General features: G+C 45.8%; 1 protein-coding gene across 1 annotated transcript in view; it reads right to left on the reverse strand.

Moving 5' to 3' along the window:
- The window catches only part of ADAP1 (ArfGAP with dual PH domains 1), a 316,145-nt gene extending 297,653 nt beyond the window's left edge, over window positions 1-18,492 (reverse strand). Inside the window, exon 1 of the mRNA XM_063934529.1 lies at window positions 18,114-18,492. Coding sequence (XP_063790599.1) covers window positions 18,114-18,198 — 85 coding nt within the window. The 5' untranslated portion in view covers window positions 18,199-18,492. The remainder of the gene's footprint in view (window positions 1-18,113) is intronic.
- Window positions 18,493-18,852: the final 360 nt, after the last annotated feature.

An 18,852-nucleotide genomic window follows, 5' to 3' on the forward strand; every position in this document is an offset into this window, starting at 1 on the left:
ACTGAGGTAAATGGGCGTTTTTAAAACCCCTGACGGTGTTTCTGAGACGCCTGGACCGGTCCTAATAGATTGTCGGCCGTCTCATGTCGTCAACCGACCTTGCAGCGTGTTGACATTCTCACGTAATTCTCTAAATAAGCCATCCATTCCGGTGTCGACTCCCTAGAGAGTGACATCACCATTACAGGCAATTTCTCCGCCTCCTCACCAACATCGTCCTCATACATGTCGACACACACGTACCGACACACAGCACACACACCGGGAATGCTCTGACAGAGGACAGGACCCACTAGCCCTTTGGGGAGACAGAGGGAGAGTCTGCCAGCACACACCAAAAACGCTATAATTATATAGGGACAACCTTATATAAGTGTTTCTCCCTTATAGCATCTTTTATATATATACAATATCGCCAAAATCAGTGCCCCCCCTCTCTGTTTTAACCCTGTTTCTGTAGTGCAGTGCAGGGGAGAGCCTGGGAGCCTTCTCTCCAGCTTTTCTGTGAGAGAAAATGGCGCTGTGTGCTGAGGAGATAGGCCCCGCCCCTTTTTCGGCGGGCTCGTCTCCCGCTATTTCTGAAGTTAGGCAGGGGTTAAATATCTCCATATAGCCTCTGTGGGCTATATGTGAGGTATTTTTTGCCTCTAATAAGGTTTTTATTTGCCTCTCAGAGCGCCCCCCCCAGCGCTCTGCACCCTCAGTGACTGTTGTGTGAAGTGTGCTGAGAGGAAAATGGCGCACAGCTGCAGTGCTGTGCGCTACCTTAAGAAGACTGAGGAGTCTTCAGCCGCCGATTTTGGACCTCTTCTCTCTTCAGCGTCTGCAAGGGGGCCGGCGGCGCGGCTCCGGTGACCATCCAGGCTGTACCTGTGATCGTCCCTCTGGAGCTAGTGTCCAGTAGCCAAGCAGCAAATCCACTCTGCACGCAGGTGAGTTCACTACTTCTCCCCTAAGTCCCTCGTTGCAGTGATCCTGTTGCCAGCAGGACTCACTGTAAAGTAAAAAACCTAAGCTAAACTTTCTCTAAGCAGCTCTTTAGGAGAGCCACCTAGATTGCACCCTTCTCGTTCGGGCACAAAATCTAACTGGAGTCTGGAGGAGGGTCATAGGGGGAGGAGCCAGTGCACACCACCTGATCTGGTAAAAGCTTTACTTTTTTGTGCCCTGTCTCCTGCGGAGCCGCTATTCCCCATGGTCCTTTCAGGAACCCCAGCATCCACTTAGGACGATAGAGAAATAAAGGGAACACTTAAACAACACGATGTAACTCCAAGTCAATCACACTTCTGTGAAATCAAACTGTCCACTTAGGAAGCAACACTGATTGACAATCAATTTCACATGCTGTTGTGCAAATGGAATAGACAATAGGTGGAAATTATAGGCAATTAGCAAGACACCCCCAATAAAGGAGTTGTTCTGCAGGTGGTGACCATAGACCACTTCTCAGCTCCTATGCTTTCTGGCTGATGTTTTGGTCACTTTTGAAAGCTGGCGGTGCTTTCACTCTAGTGGTAGCATGAGACGGAGTCTACAACCAACACAAGTCGCTCAGGTAGTGCAGCTCATCCAGAATGGCACATCAATGCGAGCTGTGGCAAGAAGGTTTGCTGTGTCTGTCAGCGTAGTGTCCAGAGCATGGAGGCCCTACCAGGAGACAGGACAGTACATCAGGAGACGTGAAGGAGGCCGTAGGAGGGCAACAACCCAGCAGCAGGACTGCTAACTCCGCCTTTGGGCAAGGAGGAACAGGAGGAGCACTGCCAGAGCCCTGCAAAATGACCTCCAGCAAGCCACAAATATGCATGTGTCTACTCAAACGATCAGAAACAGACTCCATGAGGGTGGTATGAGGGCCCGACGTCCACAGGTGGGGGTTGTGTATGCAGCCCAACACCATGCAGGACGTTTGGCATTTGCCAGAGAACACCAAGATTGACAAATTCGCCACTGGCGCTCTGTGCTCTTCACAGATGAAAGCAGGTTCTCCCTGAGCACATGTGACAGACGTGACAGAGTCTGGAGACGCCAAGGAGAACGTTCTGCTGCATGCAACATCCTCCAGCATGACCGGTTTGGCAGTGGGTCAGTAATGGTGTGGGGTGGCATTTCTTTGGGGGGCCGCACAGCCCTCCATGTGCTCGCCAGGGGTAGCCTGACTGCCATTAGGTACAGAGAGGAGATCCTCAGACCCCTTGTGAGACCATATGCTGGTGCGGTTGGCCCTGGGTTCCTCCTAATGCAAGACAATGCTAGACCTCATGTGGCTGGAGTGTGTCAGCAGTTCCCGCAAGACGAAGGCATTGATGCTATGAACTGGCCCGCCGGTTCCCCAGACCTGAATCCAATTGAGCACATTTGGGACATCATGTCTCGCTCCATCCACCAACGTCACGTTGCACCACAGACTGTCCAGGAGTTGGCGGATGCTTTAGTCCAGGTCTGGGAGGAGATCCCTCAGGAGACCATCCGCCACCACATCAGGAGCATGCCCAGGCGTTGTAGGGAGGTCATACAGGCACGTGGAGGCCACACACACTACTGAGCCTCATTTTGACTTGTTTTAAGGGCATTACATCAAAGTTGGATCAGCCTGTATTGCGTTTTTCCACTTTAATTTTGAGTGTGACTCCAAATCCAAACCTCCATGGGTTAATAAATTTGATTTCCATTGATAATTTGTGTGTGATTTTGTTGTCAGCACATTCAACTATGTAAAGAACAAAGTATTTAATAAGAATATTTCATTCATTCAGATCTAGGATGTGTTGTTTAAGTGTTCCCTTTATTTTTTTGAGCAGTGTATATATAAAAATGCGAAAGTCCTCATTCACTCATTCACTGACTCATCACTAATTCTCTTACTTCCCGATATGTTAGGAAGCTTAAATGTAACATAGGTATTCTTCAGGTGGGAACTAGGAAAACTATGTAATTATAATTGTAATAAAACTCCTCTAAGGGGATTAAAAGGGAGTTGATATAATGACGTAATTACCGATGAGTGGCTTGCCTTGCGTGAACGATAACGCCCAAACAGACAATCGGATCAAAATATGGATTGCACCTCCAGTGTGTAGAATTTAATAAACTGCAAAAGTGGTCCTGTCACTTTTTACCCTATCTGCTACGGGTGCTCCTCGGTTAACGCCAAGAACCATGGATTAATATTTACTTACATTAAGACGTCTCAAATTTACAGCTCTATAGATTTACCACATTTTTTACACTAATTTATAGTTACAACCGTTAAAATCAGAAACTCCCGTGCGAAGAATGGATGGAACAGCTACTGCCATATAAAGATGGAGTTGCCCACCACATCCAAGTTCCGGAATGTATTGTATTTCGGAGGTTTGACGGCAATATAGGATTTGCTGCATCCCACCCCCAGAGTTAACCACCCTAGTGGAGACTTTGCACGAAACCCCAAATCTCAGAGAAAGGACCGCAGAAAACACCCACCATTGATGGTTACACCAATGTGGTGAGGGGCAAGATTTGCTTCTGTTTGTCCACATATTTTATAATTGACAGACACCAGCACTGGTTTTCCCTATTACATGGACCATAAATAATTTTAACTGGTACTGGACCACCAACCCAGGGAACCCCTGCAAGTGCCTAGAGACACCCCAGGGTGCCATGGCACATAATTTGGGAACCACTGGTTTAAGGTAATGTTCCTTTAATGTGGCCCATCTTGGGAGTGTTGAGGAAATTAGATCAAATTTGTATTCTTTTGCAGAGGACAGTGACAGTGGCACGTGCTGTGCACAGTAACCCCAATGTACACGCACACACATGACAACATATCTTTTATCCCCCAAGGTAAACATACAATACACACATACAGTATATACATTTTTTTTGTTATCAATGCAAGGACCTTATTAGAATGTAAAGCATTGTTTCTAAGGTATACGTTTATTATGCCGGCTCTCAGGATCCCATTGTTCAGGATACAGACAACGGAGTCCCGTTAGCTGGCAATGCCGGCAGCCGGAATACCGATGCAACAGGACTATTCCCACTCATGGGGGTCCACGACACCCAGAGTGGGAATAGAACCTGTGGCGAGCACGCAGCATGGTGAGTGCAGCTGGCACACAAGGGGACTCTTTGCGCTCCCCCCACTGCCGGCATACTGGCGGCTGGGATGCTGCTGTCGGTATATTGACGGCTGGCATCCTGGCCGCCGGTAAATCATACTAAACCCATTTCTACTATAGTTCCCATGCCCCACCGCAGAAAGGAGAAGAGAACCAGTCATGAGACTGATGGCTGGTGTAAATGCTGCATGCAGTGCCGAACTGGTGCATAAAGGGCCCACCGGGGGAATGATGTGGCAGAGGCCCATAGCTATTAGCGAATGCATGGTCTGGATCCCTTGACCTCTCTCTTTCTGTATAATATATATATATATATATATATATATATATATATATATATATATATTTTTTAGATAGTGCTAGTACATGCATGATAATGTACCAGATTAATAGCAGCAATGCGTTGTAGTGAATATACCATAGTCCTGTGCAGTATAAGGTAACGTATGTATAATTCGATTGCACAGTCTGGAACCTGAACCCTAGAAGAGGAGGTGGGCTCGCGGGCAGTTAGGGCCACCGGCGGTTTACTGTGCACCCCAGTGGGCCAGTCCACCCCTGGCTGCGTACACTCTGGATTTCTTGATGTGAGTGTGTACAAAGTAACTTTCTAGGGAAAGTGCACAGCAGTGGATGTACACAAAGGCAACAATTTGCTTTACAGAGTATGAAAGCAGAAGGGAATGAAACCCTTCCAGCCACACTGCACACAAAGGTCTTTTTTTTCCTGCATTTTGTAACAGGAAGTTACACAGCAAACCATTCACTCAGGTTATAATAAGTCATCATTACCGTAAGGCTATCAACCATTGACAGCAAGCAGCTAAAACACTATGGTGCAAAGACATGTACTCAGGGATCCATTTATCACCATGCGGAGGGGAGCTTTATTAAACCTTCCAAAGATGACAAGTGTAGGTGTTGCCTATAGCAACCAATCAGAATCTAGCTATTATATTCTAGAAGGTACTAGATAAATTATAAGTAGAATCTGATTGGTTGCTGTAAGCAACATCTTCACTACTATAAACCTGCACTCTATCAAATATACCCCTATGTCTCATGTTATAGAATCAGCGGTTCCCAATCTTTTTTCTCTCCCGTACCCCTTGATTAGGCTTTTACCCCCTCCTCTCATAAATCCCCCCATTCGTCCACGCCAGAAAAGTTTGTTTTTGTTAGGTAGTAATGTTCTTAGGTTAGCTAAATAATCTAACCTAAGGCCCTATTTGATACAGTCATGCGTGTTGGAAGGTACAATACCCATACAGCTAAAAAGATATAGCTACACACGGTATCTGAGATATTGGGCTAATATCTCCAGCTACCATCCACGTTATGTTTCTGTAAATGTTCAGTAAAGGATAAAAGGTGAGAGCCTTTCAGTATACAGATAACTGATTGCATTAAGGTGCACCCGAGAGAAATATGGGGTGTGATCACATCACTTCAGGCAGCAGATTATTAGGGGACATTCTGGGACAACAGGGGAAAGTTAACTTATTTGTATTGTTGAAAAATGTAATGCTATTCTTCCGCGTTCCACGAGTTCCTCCACGGCCATCTCCTTCCTTCAGCCGTAGCTGCGTGACCCAGGGTCCTCCAAGTGCGACAGCACATGGTGGGCTCTGGTGGCTCCTTCCTCCAGCCGCGTGACCCAGCGGCCTCCAAGCGCGACAGAACATGCGCCGGAGGGGGGGGGTGGGGGGCGGCGCTAAAAAGAGGCTTCTTCCACCACTACCGGCATTGTTTTAAAGTACCCCCGACCAGTCCACAGCGTACCCCCGGGGGTACGTGTACCACGGGTTGGGAACTGCTATACTAGATAAATGATAGCTAGAATCTGATTGGTTGTCCACTTTAAAAGGTTTGATATACATTTTCTCCCTTTGGAATGCTTTGTCATTATTCGCTGGATGATGGACCCTGAACACGGATTCCATGCTACCGGTGTTGCCTGATTGAATACATTACTTGAATCGTGTTCCACTTTGGAAAGCAGCACAGGGATTACGCTTCTGCGGTCAAGCCCAAAGTGTTTTCCGAAAGTATTTGATTTATTATAAGTGGAAATGTCATGTTTAGATTTACTTGTTTTAAAGAAATATTGTCCTGTATATATAGGGAGTCTGGATCTATTTATGCATTTATGAACCGGAAAGAGGTGTCAGTCAGGCTTGCTATACGCCATAATACTTGCTCCATGCTGTCAGTGGTTATGGCCGTATGCTAAGAAATCTATATAAGCTGAATGACTCCGGTTTGCTGTGTAACGTGATGTAATAAATGCGTTATGCATGCACAATGGGGGGTCATTCCGAGTTGATCGTAGCAGTGCTAAATTTAGCAGGGCTACGATCATGAACTCAGACATGCGGGGGGACGCCCAGCACAAGGCTAGTCCGACCCGCATGTCAGTGCCGCCCCCCCCTGCAGAAGTGCAAAGGCATCGCACAGCGGCGATGCCTTTGCACTTCAAGAGTAGCTCCCGGCCAGCGCAGCTTTAGCGGCCCGCAGTGGCTACGTGGGCTACGTGTGGCTACGTGTACCACTCCCCATACGGACCGGCCACGCCTGCGTTGGCCGGACCGCGCCCACGAAACGGCGGGCAAACGCCGCCGTTTCACCCCCTCCTGCCCATCGACCGCTTCTGCCTGTCAGTCAGGCAGAGGCGATCGTAGCGCATGACGGGCGGCCATGCGCCGGCGCACTGCGGTGCCGGCGCAGTTCTGACCCGATCGCTACGCTGCGAAAAACCACATGAACAAAATAAACCTATTGTTTTAATGAATCAAATGATAAATGTATCACAAGTAAATATTAAGAGAAAAATACATAATAAGATCTAGGTTTAATTGACGGCTATAGAGCATGCTGAGAAAAGTTACAGTTTGCTAGGGCTATTTGTCTCAGCTCCACAATTCTCTATTAATTGTTACTAGTATTTTTGCTGGGTTGCTAGCTATTGTGTCATTTGCTGGGTCGCTAGTTATTGTGCAGGATTTTTTCCTCTCTGTTCCCCACCTTCATATCTCTCTGCCCCTATTCCTCCCTTCTCACTCTATTCCTCCAATCTACAGTGGGGATTGAAAGTTTGGGCACCCCAGGCAAAAATTCATTTTAATGTGCAAAAAGAAGCCAAGGAAAGATGGAAAAATCTCCAAAAGGCATCAAATTACAGATTAGACATTCTTATAACATGTCAAAAAAAGTTTGATTTTATTTCCATCATTTACACTATCAAAATAACAGAAAACAAAAAATGGCGTCTGCAAAAGTTTGGGCACCCTGCAGAGTTAATACCTTGTACTACCCCCTTTGGACAGCTGAGACCTGGCAGTGTCATGGATTGTTCTCAATCATCGTCTGGAAAGACCAGGTGATGTCAATCTCAAAGGTTTTAAAAGCCCAGACTCATCTGACCTTGCTCCAACAATCAGCACCATGGGTTCCTCTAAGCAGTTGTGTAGAACACTGAAACTGAGAATAGTTGACGCTCACAAAGCAGGAGAAGGCTATAAGAAGATAGCAAAGCGTTATCAGATGCCCATATCCTCTGTTCGGAATGTAATTAAGAAATGGCAGTCATCAGGAACAGTGGAAGTTAAAGCAAGATCTGGAAGACCAAGAAAAATATCAGACAGAACAGCTCGCAGGATTGTGAGAAAAGCAAGTCAAAATCCACGTTTGACTGCACGTTTCTTCCAGGAAGATCTGGCAGACACTGGAGTTGTGGTACACTATTCCACTATAAAGAGATACAAATATGGTCTTCATGGAAGAGTCATCAGAAGAAAACCTCTTCTACGTCCTCACCACAAAAATCAGCGTTTGAAGTTTGCAAATGAACATATAGACAAGCCTGATGCATTTTGGAATAAAGTTCTGTGGACCGATGAGGTTAAAATAGAACTTTGTGGCCAGAATGAGCAAAGGTACGTTTGGAGAAGGAAGGGCACAGAATTTAATGAAAAGAACCTCTGTCCAACTGTTAAGCATGGGGGTGGATCAATCATGCTTTGGGGTTGTATTGCAGCCAGTGGCACAGGGAACATTTCACGAGCAGAAGGAAAAATGGATTCAATAAGATTCCAGCAAATTTTGGACGCTAACTTGATGCCATCTGTGAAAAAGCTGAAGTTAAAGAGAGGCTGGCTTCTACAAATGGATAATGATCCTAAACACACCTCAAAATCCACGGTGGATTACATCAAGAGGCATAAACTGAAGGTTTTGCCATGGCCTTCACAATCTCCTGACCTCAACATAATTGAAAATCTATGGATAGACCTTAAAAGAGCAGTGCGTCACAGACAGCCCAGGAATCTCAAAGAACTGGAAGACTTTTGTAAGGAAGAATGGGCGAAGATACCTCAAACAAGAATTGAAAGACTCTTGGCTGGCTACAAAAAGCGTTTACAAGCTGTGATACTTGCCAAAGGGGGCAGTACAAGGTATTAACTCTGCAGGGTGCCCAAACTTTTGCAGACGCCATTTTTTATTTTCTGTTCTTTTGAAAGTGTAAATTATGGAAATAAAATCAAACTTTTTTTGACATGTTATAAGAATGTCTAATCTGTAATTTGATGCCTTTTGGAGATTTCTCCATCTTTCCTTGGCTTCTTTTTGCACATTAAAATTTATTTTTGCCTGGGGTGCCCAAACTTTCTATCCCCACTGTATTCTTGTCCCTATTCCTCCCATCTCCCCCAATTCTCATACCTATTCCTCCTATGCCTCACCCCATTCCTCGTCTCCCCTAATTTTCTGCCTACTCTTTACCCTCTCCCATTTTTATTACTACGCCTTTTTTACTTTATTATTGGTTTCTTTCTCATCTCCTAACCATCTTCTCTGTCCCCTTCCTCTTCTCTTCCCTGCATCTCCTTTCCTTTCTCACTGCAGCTCCTGGGGGTAGCAAGCAGTAACTAGCATTGCAATTCTTTTTGATTTCCTCTCCCCCCTGTCTCCCTGTGTGTCTCTCCTCATGTTTTAACCCGTATCTGGCTCTTAAACCCCCCCCCCCTTTTTTCCCTTTCGCTTTCTCTTTGCCAGCATTTCCTCATCTCTCTCTTTCCCACTACCATGTCTCACTCCCACTCTTTTCTATCTTCCCTGCTGGCTTACTTACGATCAGCCTGACCGATATATCGGATCAGGGTCAATGACAATTTTGTCACGGGGGTATTCTATTAGTGCCGTTTTTTCGACTAGTCGAAAAAGCGTGCACTTTCTGCTCATTTGTAGGACAAATTCACATTCGACCTATCCAAAGCCCGTTCCGATTTTTCGACTTGTCGAAAAATCCGCACAGGCCAAAACCACATGGATCGGTGAATTTGCCACCGATCCACATGTTTTGTCGAATTCACGGGCGTTTGACACTTTTTTGATCCGTTTTTCCCCATGCCAATTCGACACAAAAAAAATAAAAAAAAATTGAAAAGGCAAGTCGAAAATGGAGCAAAAAACCTGTCGAAAATGCCCGCTATTGAATACCCAACGGTTGAATTAGTGGCGATTTTCCAACTGTCTGAAAACTCAGCAATAATTGAATATCCCCCTATATAGACATGGGAAGGGAGCCTTCAGGCCGGCAGGCTTGGCCAGCCTGAGGGCCAGTCTGATGAATGTGGGCTCGGCCAAGCTCTGTATCAGGGCTGCCGAAGTTGAAGGAGGAGGTGGGGCAGGCACAGCTGACTTATGCTGCATTCAGACTGCAAATGCCGGATCCTACCCGGTAAGACAAACGTGTACTTACCGGGTGGGATCCGGCATTTGCACTCTGCTGCTGGCTTTCCGACCCGGCAATATACCGGGTCGGTTGCCATAACAACGGAGCGCGCAGCAGCAGCAGTGGCGGGGGTGGAGGCGGTGTCGGGAGATGAGCTCATCTCCAGCGCCGCCTCTCCCTATCTTGTGAATGGGAACCGTGTCGCATCGACACGGCTCCCATTCACACCGCACCTGACCCGGTAATCAACCCGGGTAAAACCCTTCTTTTTTACTGGGTTGATTTACCGGGTCAGGCGACCCGCTAAATCGGCCAGTGTGCTTTCACATCGCACACTGACCCGGTTCGACACGGCAATATGCCGTGTCGGTACCGGGTTATTTGTGCGATGTGAAAGGGGTATTAGTGGAGGCAATTTTTAGTACCCTATCTCTCATCTAAAGTGACGGGAGATCGCAAGGCAATATTCATTTTTTTTTTCTGCGCACATCACGCCCAAACTGACCAGGTTTAGCCATGTAACGCGACTGAACCTGTCTAAACTAATGGTCACGACACAAAAAGTGCTGTTTGGGTGCCCAAATGGCTGACATTTTGCACATATCAAATCAGTTCCTAGGTGTCATTTTTCGAACAGAGCCTGTAACATGGCAGTTAAGAGCTGATTGGCTGACACTTTATTTCTCTCCACTTTATCACTCTCCAAGGCTTAATACATCTCCCCCAAAGTACCAATCAGCTCCTGCCAGTTTACAGGCTGTGTTTGAAAAATGACAGTAAGGAGCTGATTGGTTGGTATTTTCTCTCTCTCCAAACTTTGATACATAGATATGCCTCAAAGACACAGGTGTTGATGTACTAAGCAGTGATAAAAGTGGAGAAGTGAGCCAGTGGAGAAGTTGCCCATGGCAACCAATCAGCTGTTCTGTATGCTTTTATAGTATGGAAATTATAAATGTTACGTCAATGCTGATTGGTTGCCACGGTCAACTTCTCCACTGGCTCACTTCTAGACTGTTTTCCCTGCTTAGTACATCTCCCCCACAGACCAGCTGATCTGTACAGAAGGTATGAGTTTAATTTACCGGCTGTCAGGATCCCGGCATTCAGGATACCGAAGCCGGATTCCCGACTGCTGACTATACCGACAGACTATACCGACAGTCGGAATCCTGGGTCACAGGGGCTATGCACTATTGAGTTAATATCCCGCACAGGACAAGAAAAATTTATTATAATACTAATAGTCAACAATCCAGATGTGAAACCAGCTGATCACCATACCTCCTATATTGGATTATATTCAAAAAGCTGGAGGTGCTCCTGCAATCAAAAAGCCAAACATAGTAACTAAATATCTGTTGCGAAGAAACACACTTTGTGTGTTGTTTCTTCGCAACAGATATTTGGTTACTATGTCACAGGGGCTATGCCTACTTGCGGGTGTCCACGACAATAACTGAGTGGGAATAGAACCTGTGGCGGGCCCAGCGGGCCACCGAGCCCGCAGCGAGCCTGCAAGAGAACTCTTTGCGCTCGCCCCGCTGCCGGCATACTGGCGTCTGGGATGCTGCTGTCGGTATATTGACGACTGGCATTCCGGCTGCTGGTAAATCATACTGAACCCATACAGAATACCATCATTTGTTCTGCTCCAAGAGGAGACACAAGGCGTTAACAATGAAGACACTGAAAACAGTTGTTTTACTGGGAATTTATTCTGAATACTTCCCATGTAAATAAGGTGAGGTAAATTAGGCTGGGATTCAAGTTTGGGATCAGACAGGGAGCAGAGTATCCACGCTTGGACAAAATCAAGCTTCAAGCCCTGTCTATGTATTCGCTGTCTTTCGGTATCATTTTCAGTATACTCTTGTTATCTTGATAGGGATTGCAGTAGCTTATAACCTGATCAGCTATAGAGCTATAGTACACAAGAAATAGAGAGATACAGGAAGTACAGCACTCCACGAGTAGATTCATTCACACGTAAGTGTTTATCCAACCATAATTGCCAAGATAAACAGCAAAGTAACATTTCAGACAGTATAATGCCCTTTATCAAGCATGCTTGTTATCAGTATTTGTGGCAGAGCTTTTAAACAGACTCCTGTTGCTGCTCATCTTCCTCTACAGTAATCCATCTATTTTACAGTATGTCAGGTGATTCCTGACTGCTGCTAGTGATTGTGAAGCTTTTACCTTAAGGCTGTGTACAGGTTAACTGTAAGCCAAATATAGAGCACAGAAATGACCACCGCCTATTTATAGCATAGACTTCCATGTTCATATTTATAAGCTATGCAGTGTAGGACTTGCCAGAATGGGAGGACTGTGGAGCATATGTACTGTATGTAGCAAAGCTTATACCCCTCTCACATCGCACAAATAACCCGGTATCGACACGGCATATTGCCGTGTCGAAACGGGTCAGTGTGCGATGTGAAAGCTCCTTTGCTGAATTAGCGGGTCGCCTGACCCGGTAATTCAACCCGGTAAAAAAGAAGGGTTATTACCGGGTTGAATACCGGGTCAGGTGCAGTGTGAATGGGAGCCGTTCCGATGCGACACGGCTCCCATTCACAGCATAGGGAGAGGCGGCGCAGGAGATGAGCTCATCTCCCAGCGCCGCCTAAACCCCCGCCCCTGCTGCTGCTGCGCCCCCCGCTGCTATGGCAACCGACCCGGTATATTGCCGGGTCGGAAAGCCAGCAAAGGAGCGCAAATGCCGGATCCCACCCGGTAAGGACACGTTTCTCTTACCGGGTGGGATCCGGCATTTGCGATCTGAAAGCAGCATTAGACAGAGATAAAGGGCATGAATCAGAGATGGACGAAAATGCAGTGCCGCTCACAAGTGGCTTTGCAATTCTGTCCATCAAAATGCAAATGCAGCAGAAGGTGTGTATGAAATAGATACCTCCCGCATTGCATTTGCGATCCGAGTGCAGTCAGTAGATGCTGTTTGGGATCACAATCGCGATCATCGTTGTGATGGTTGCAGGTTTGGCCAGGCTGCGTAAGGTGAGGCTTACTCAGCCTGGCCGGTTCCTGTCAGCTTGCGAGGCCAGGAAGTAAGCGTGTAACCATGCAGCGTGTAACCTTCCGGAAAACGGGGGCGCAGGCCAGGAATGCTCCCTCTCCGCCTCTCAAATGCTGCAGCTTGTCAGCTGCGGCTGGAATACACTGCGAGCAGACTTGCAGATGGAGGCCTCACACCATCGGACATGTGCGCTAACCATCGGGTTAGCGTGCACCTCTTAATCAGGCCTAATAGTACAAAGCAATCACCATTTTTCAAACACAGAATGTAACATGACCGTTAGGAGCTGACTGGTTGCTACTTCATCTCTCTCCACTTTATCTATCTGCAGGTTTAGATACATATGTGTTACATTGGTCACCTTAACATGTATTGCAGTATATGGGGGGGACATTCCCTGTTTTTAACATAGAGCATTGCTATAAAACAGAGTACAGCTTGAAACAGTATTAACAACACTTCAGGTGACATACTGTATAACAATTTCTGTTAGTGCCAATGAGATCACAGGTGACAATATTTGGATATCTGCAGAGCACAGTAGCTATACATTTGGATACGTACAACCACCAATATGCCAATGTAATTCTTCTGTATCTAAATAATTAGCCTGAATTCTCATTGCACAGGGACAATGGGGTAGATGTATTATAGCGGCACTTTACTGAGGTGAAGCAGGAAGCATACCAACGAGATGTGTTAACATTCCGGCCACCGTTGTGGGGGAGTGATCTTTGTCAGCGCCACAGCGCATCAGCCTACTACTAAAACGCTGCGTCTTACCTTCCGGCTGGCTCCACTGGGCATGCGCGAGATCTCACAACATCACAAGATCTCACGTGAGCAGCCCGGACCCCAGCAGCCACTGAATGAATAGATACCGGCAGATAATACCTGACGATACGTGAAAAAACAATAAGCAACAAATGTGCGCTTATAGTTATTTAGTCATCTGGATGATTTTCCGTCGCCATACAATAGTATGGGGACCACAAAATCGTTAGATATTGGGAGATAACGTACAGAAAAGTGATTTTTCTCTACGTTATTTGTTTTCATGCATATCGTTGTAAGTAAGTGTCAGATAGCGCTGGTAGTAGCATATTTGGTACTTACCACCTCTTCATACATCTCCCTCAGGCCCAGATTTATCAAGCCTTGGAGAGTGATAAACTGCACGGTGATAAAGTACCAGTCAATCAGCTCCTAACTCCCATGTCACAGGCTGTGTTTGAAAAATGACAGGAGCTGATTGGCTGGTACTTTATCACCGAGCAATTTATCACTCTCCAAGGCTTGATAAATCTGGGCCTCAAAATGCCAAAACAAAAATATATAAAAAATATATCAATATATGGTAAGGCTCCTGTCCGGCCAATGATCCATCAATGAGATTCTTATTTTTAACATTACTGCTTGATAAAGTTAATATTTTCCTAATTAGGTGTATATTCAATTTATGTTGGGTCCTTTCCGACGGAAAGCTTCCGAGATGTGAGTATTCAATGACTTGGCCAAACTTGACAGGTTTGGCCCATTCCCGACAATGGGGGTCATTTAGAGTTGTTCGCTCGTTAGTTTTTTTCGTTACGGAGCGATTAGTCGCAAACTGCGCATGCGCAATGTTCGCAGTGCGCCTGCGCCAAGAAAATTAGCACAAAAGTTTGGTATTTTACTCACGGCTTAACGAAGATTTTTCATTGTTCTGGTGATCGTAGTGTGATTGACAGGAAGTGGGAGTTTCTGGGCGGAAACTGGCCGTTTTATGGGAGTGTGCGGAAAAACGCTGACGTTTCTGGGAAAACCGCGGGAGTGGCTGGAGAAACGGAGGAGTGTCTGGCCGAACGCTGGGTGTGTTTGTGACGTCAAACCAGGAACGAAACTGACTGAAATGATCGCAGTGTAGGAGTAAGTCTCGAGCTACTCAGAAACTGCTAAGAAATTTCTATTCGCAATTCTGCTAATCTTTCGTTCGCAATTCTGCTATGCTAAGATACACTCCCAGAGGGCGGCGGCTTAGCGTGTGCAATGCTGCTAAAAGCAGCTAGCGAGCGAACAACTCGGAATGAGGGCCAATGTCAATACGACTTTTTTTTGAAAGTCGGATTGACATTGTCAGAAACGAGGCTAAAACCTGTCGAGTTTGGCCGCGTTCCCGACAATACACGTGGATTCCGACAAGAACAAGACCCATTGAATAGGTTGGAACCCCTTCCGACCTAAAACTGCCGTCATTCCAACAAGACAGCAGTTTCCAACTTCAATTGAATACCCCCCTTAGACTACAAGTTTCACTGTTTTATTGGATTTAAAAAATCATTTTAAAGACTAACCAACCAAATAACAGAAAAACACATGAAAAAAAAAATCAGGTGTAGTATGGTATGCCAGTGGCCGGGATCCCAGTGCCCAGCATAACGGCGCCGGCATACCGACCGCCGGCATACCGACAGCTAGGCGAGCACAAATGAGCCCCTTGTGGGCACGGTTATTCTCCCTCCAGGGGGGTCGTGGACCCCAAAGAGGGATAATAGTTGTCGGTGTGCCGGGTGTCGGGATTCCGGCACCGAGTATACTGAGCGCCGTGTCCTTACAACCGGCATACTGAATACCACCCGAAAAAATCTACTTACAGAGCAGTAAAGCCGACCACACATCTAAAAGATCATGTTTCCAAGCAGTCAACTAGTTGGGTGGTTGAAGGAAAATCTGGCAATGTATAGAAACAAACAACAACTCCATACTTGCTTACTCTCCCGGATCGGCCAGGAGGCTCCCGAAAATCAAGAGGCTCTCCCGCCCCATGGAAAAGTAGTAGGCAGCCTCCTGTATCGCTAGTCAAAGTGGGCAGTCTAGGGAGGCAGATGGCACGATTCCATTGTAGCCCTGTCCCCCACTTTGCAATGGCGGTAATGTGGGCATTGCATGGTCTCCACACCCTGTACCACCCCCTTTTCAGGGTCCCGCCCATTTTACATAGCCCCGCACCTGTTCAGCCGGCTTGGCTGGTCCCTCCTGGTGGGAGCATCCTGAAAGTCGGCAAGACTGACTTCCTTCCAAATGTAGGAAAACAGACAATAACAGTTGTAGGGACAAGTTGGTTAAATTCGTTTGAATAAACCAACTTGCCAGATTGACCGATTTTGTCTGTATTGCAGCATCTGGGAATAAATGGGAAATTGTCGTGTGCTCGCAAACATTACTAGATTTTTATTCCAACCAGCCAACTAGTTCCATGGATGGAAAGATAATATTAAAATGTGGCTTAACACTGTCAAAGATAAATCTAATGATTAGGATGGAACATGCAAACCAGAGGAAGTTGACAGCTCATTTATAGGTAATACAGAAGAACAGGTTAAGCGTAACTATTGTCTCTCCCAGTACAGAATGCTGAATGACTGTCCAAAGGCCAATGAATAGAATGTCACTTTTCCACAGACTGGTATCACTTACACGCGGAAGCAGCACATGTAACTGATATGTATTACACATAACAGAGCAATCTCTGATACATACAGTAGGGAAGCAGGTGCAACACTTGCTTTACAAGCATAGATCTGCGGCTCATGTAATAAGCAGAAGCTTCACAAATAACAAGGGTCCAGCAAATAGCAGATCCCAAAGGTATATGAATTAACAGCAAACATTGCTTTTTACTGCCGCTAAGACACTTGATGCTTTTTACTGACACATTACTAACCTTTACTTATATAACCTTCACAAATTACGCAGAGCTTCATGGAGAATTTTTAAATTATTCACGTCTATTCCTGCCCCGTTGGAGCTGGCAGTTCACACACACTGCAGGGTTAATTTTGTCAGAAGCCTTTAAACTTATCACTACGTGTGTGTGGCAGGAAACCGAAGAACCTGGAGGAAACCCACACAAGCAGGGGGAGAATATACAAACCCCACACAGATAGGGCCCTGGTCAGGAATGAGACCCATAACCCCAGCACTGAAAGACAGCATTGCGAATCACTGTCACACCGTTGTTTTAACAATGCTTCCAAAACACGACACCCGCCAGATGTGTTCCTGAGCTGAGTGACATGACCAAAAGTCCAACAGATTTCACTGCCCCTTCATCTATTAAGAGTCCGGTTCTCTATATGTACAATGCACCAGATAAAAGTCTGTTAATCGCAGTATAAGAACGTAAACTGTTAAATATTGTCTAGTTCTCCTTCCTGCATGAACAACCAGTGGATGACACAGAATGTAGGCTGTGTGACAGTGTTTTATAGGCAGAGTGTGTGAATAGATACAGCGTTTCCTCTTTCTTTTACAGCACGTCAGACAAGTCAGTGTTGACAGATTTATAAAACCATGATCCTGTGTCCTATAGACTATAGACTTATGTAGCAAGAGAATGACTGCTTGTTGGCATGATGGATAAATAACCTGTACAAGCAGGTGCACAGAAGTCAGAGGGTGGAGCATAGCACCAGCTGACAGTTCCTCCTACCTTTACCAGAGGTGCCAAGTAACCTGTGTAATCTAATAATGTAGAAAAATACTGAAGTTTCAGCAAAAACAAAAACAACAACAATAAAATAAAAGGTGATTAACTAGCTAGGAAAGCATCAGATTCACTTACAAAAACAAAGAAGCACAAACTAACACTTGATGTTATCAGGAAGACATCACCGTTTCTCCAACCCTCAGCACTTATCTCAAAACATGTTGTACATCAAATGTAAGCCCAGTTGTGGAAAGAGAGATTTCTGTACCATATGGATAAATCCACTTTTATCATACATCTTCATCTAGGATTCACCTTGTTCCTCACATGGATTTGATTACTTGCCACATTTTCATATCGAAGCCAATTCATTTCAGTGACCAAGAGGCACAGAGAGACCGAAAAATCTCTGCAGCCTCTGCAGAACCTCTTGTGGAGTCACAATGCTTTCCAACAACGCCAAAGAGGTTCTGCAGCAGCTAACATCTTGGAGAAATGGGTTCTCAAGTCTGAATAAACAGGGATATAAAGATTGAATGTGCATTTCCCAGTAACCCATGCCATGCCATGGGTGAATTAATTAAAATTAGACCCAAACTATGTAGCATTTCTATAGATACTTTATATAGATGTTTATACAGAGTCCACCTATTGTTGGTCAGTGACTATGGGGTACAGCAGGGAGACCCTATAACACTCCACCAAATACCTTCCAGTTGGGGTCATGCAGACAATGGATGCATCAGTGCTTACCTGGAGCCCCACAATCAGCGCAGACCGTGTTCCCAGGTTTCTGGGACAGCTCCAGCAGTGCTCTCCTGTTCCCTTCCTCCGCCATAGTACACACAGCCAGCCCAGCCTGCTATCCCTTTATCTCCCAGCTTCTGTTGTCCATGCACAGAGTGACACAGAGCACGGATTCAGCTGGGAGGGACTCACATTGCTGTAGGTGGTGGATGCCTCCAGAGCAGCCCAGTGCAGAGATATTATTATGTATGTGTCTGGGTATCAGACCTGCTTCTGCAGCTATGTCAGCTCCTCCTTTCTCCCATTCAAACTGGACTCTGCTTCTTCTGCAAACCAGTGACTTGTTCTGGTTCCGCATTCCTCCCAATACTAAGAAAGTCAGGTCCTGATCAGCTGCTCCCGGACGCCACCTTCTGGCGTGGGTGCGCAATGCGGCCTCTAGGTTTTCTACAATCTCTTGACATCATTCTTTTTACCTTATAAGGACTTGGGACTTCCCAGTCAGCTTTGATCATAATTTAGGTGTAAATATTGGAGTGAGTGTTGTGTTGTCTTGTTTTGTTTTCTCATTTCATGTGTCATTTACTCAGAAGAGCTCTGACTGCTTTTGTGCTTACTTAGCCACCTCCTGGTTTTGTCCTTTTTGTTATTTAGCACTTTGCACAGGATAAAATGAATATTGTTTTGCGTAAGTAGTAGTGCAGGGTGTGCATTTGCCTAGTGGAGATCCACTATGTCGGCATTT

Source organism: Pseudophryne corroboree, chromosome 7 (genome assembly GCF_028390025.1).
Source record: "Pseudophryne corroboree isolate aPseCor3 chromosome 7, aPseCor3.hap2, whole genome shotgun sequence".
In the NCBI taxonomy this organism is placed as follows: domain Eukaryota; kingdom Metazoa; phylum Chordata; class Amphibia; order Anura; family Myobatrachidae; genus Pseudophryne; species Pseudophryne corroboree.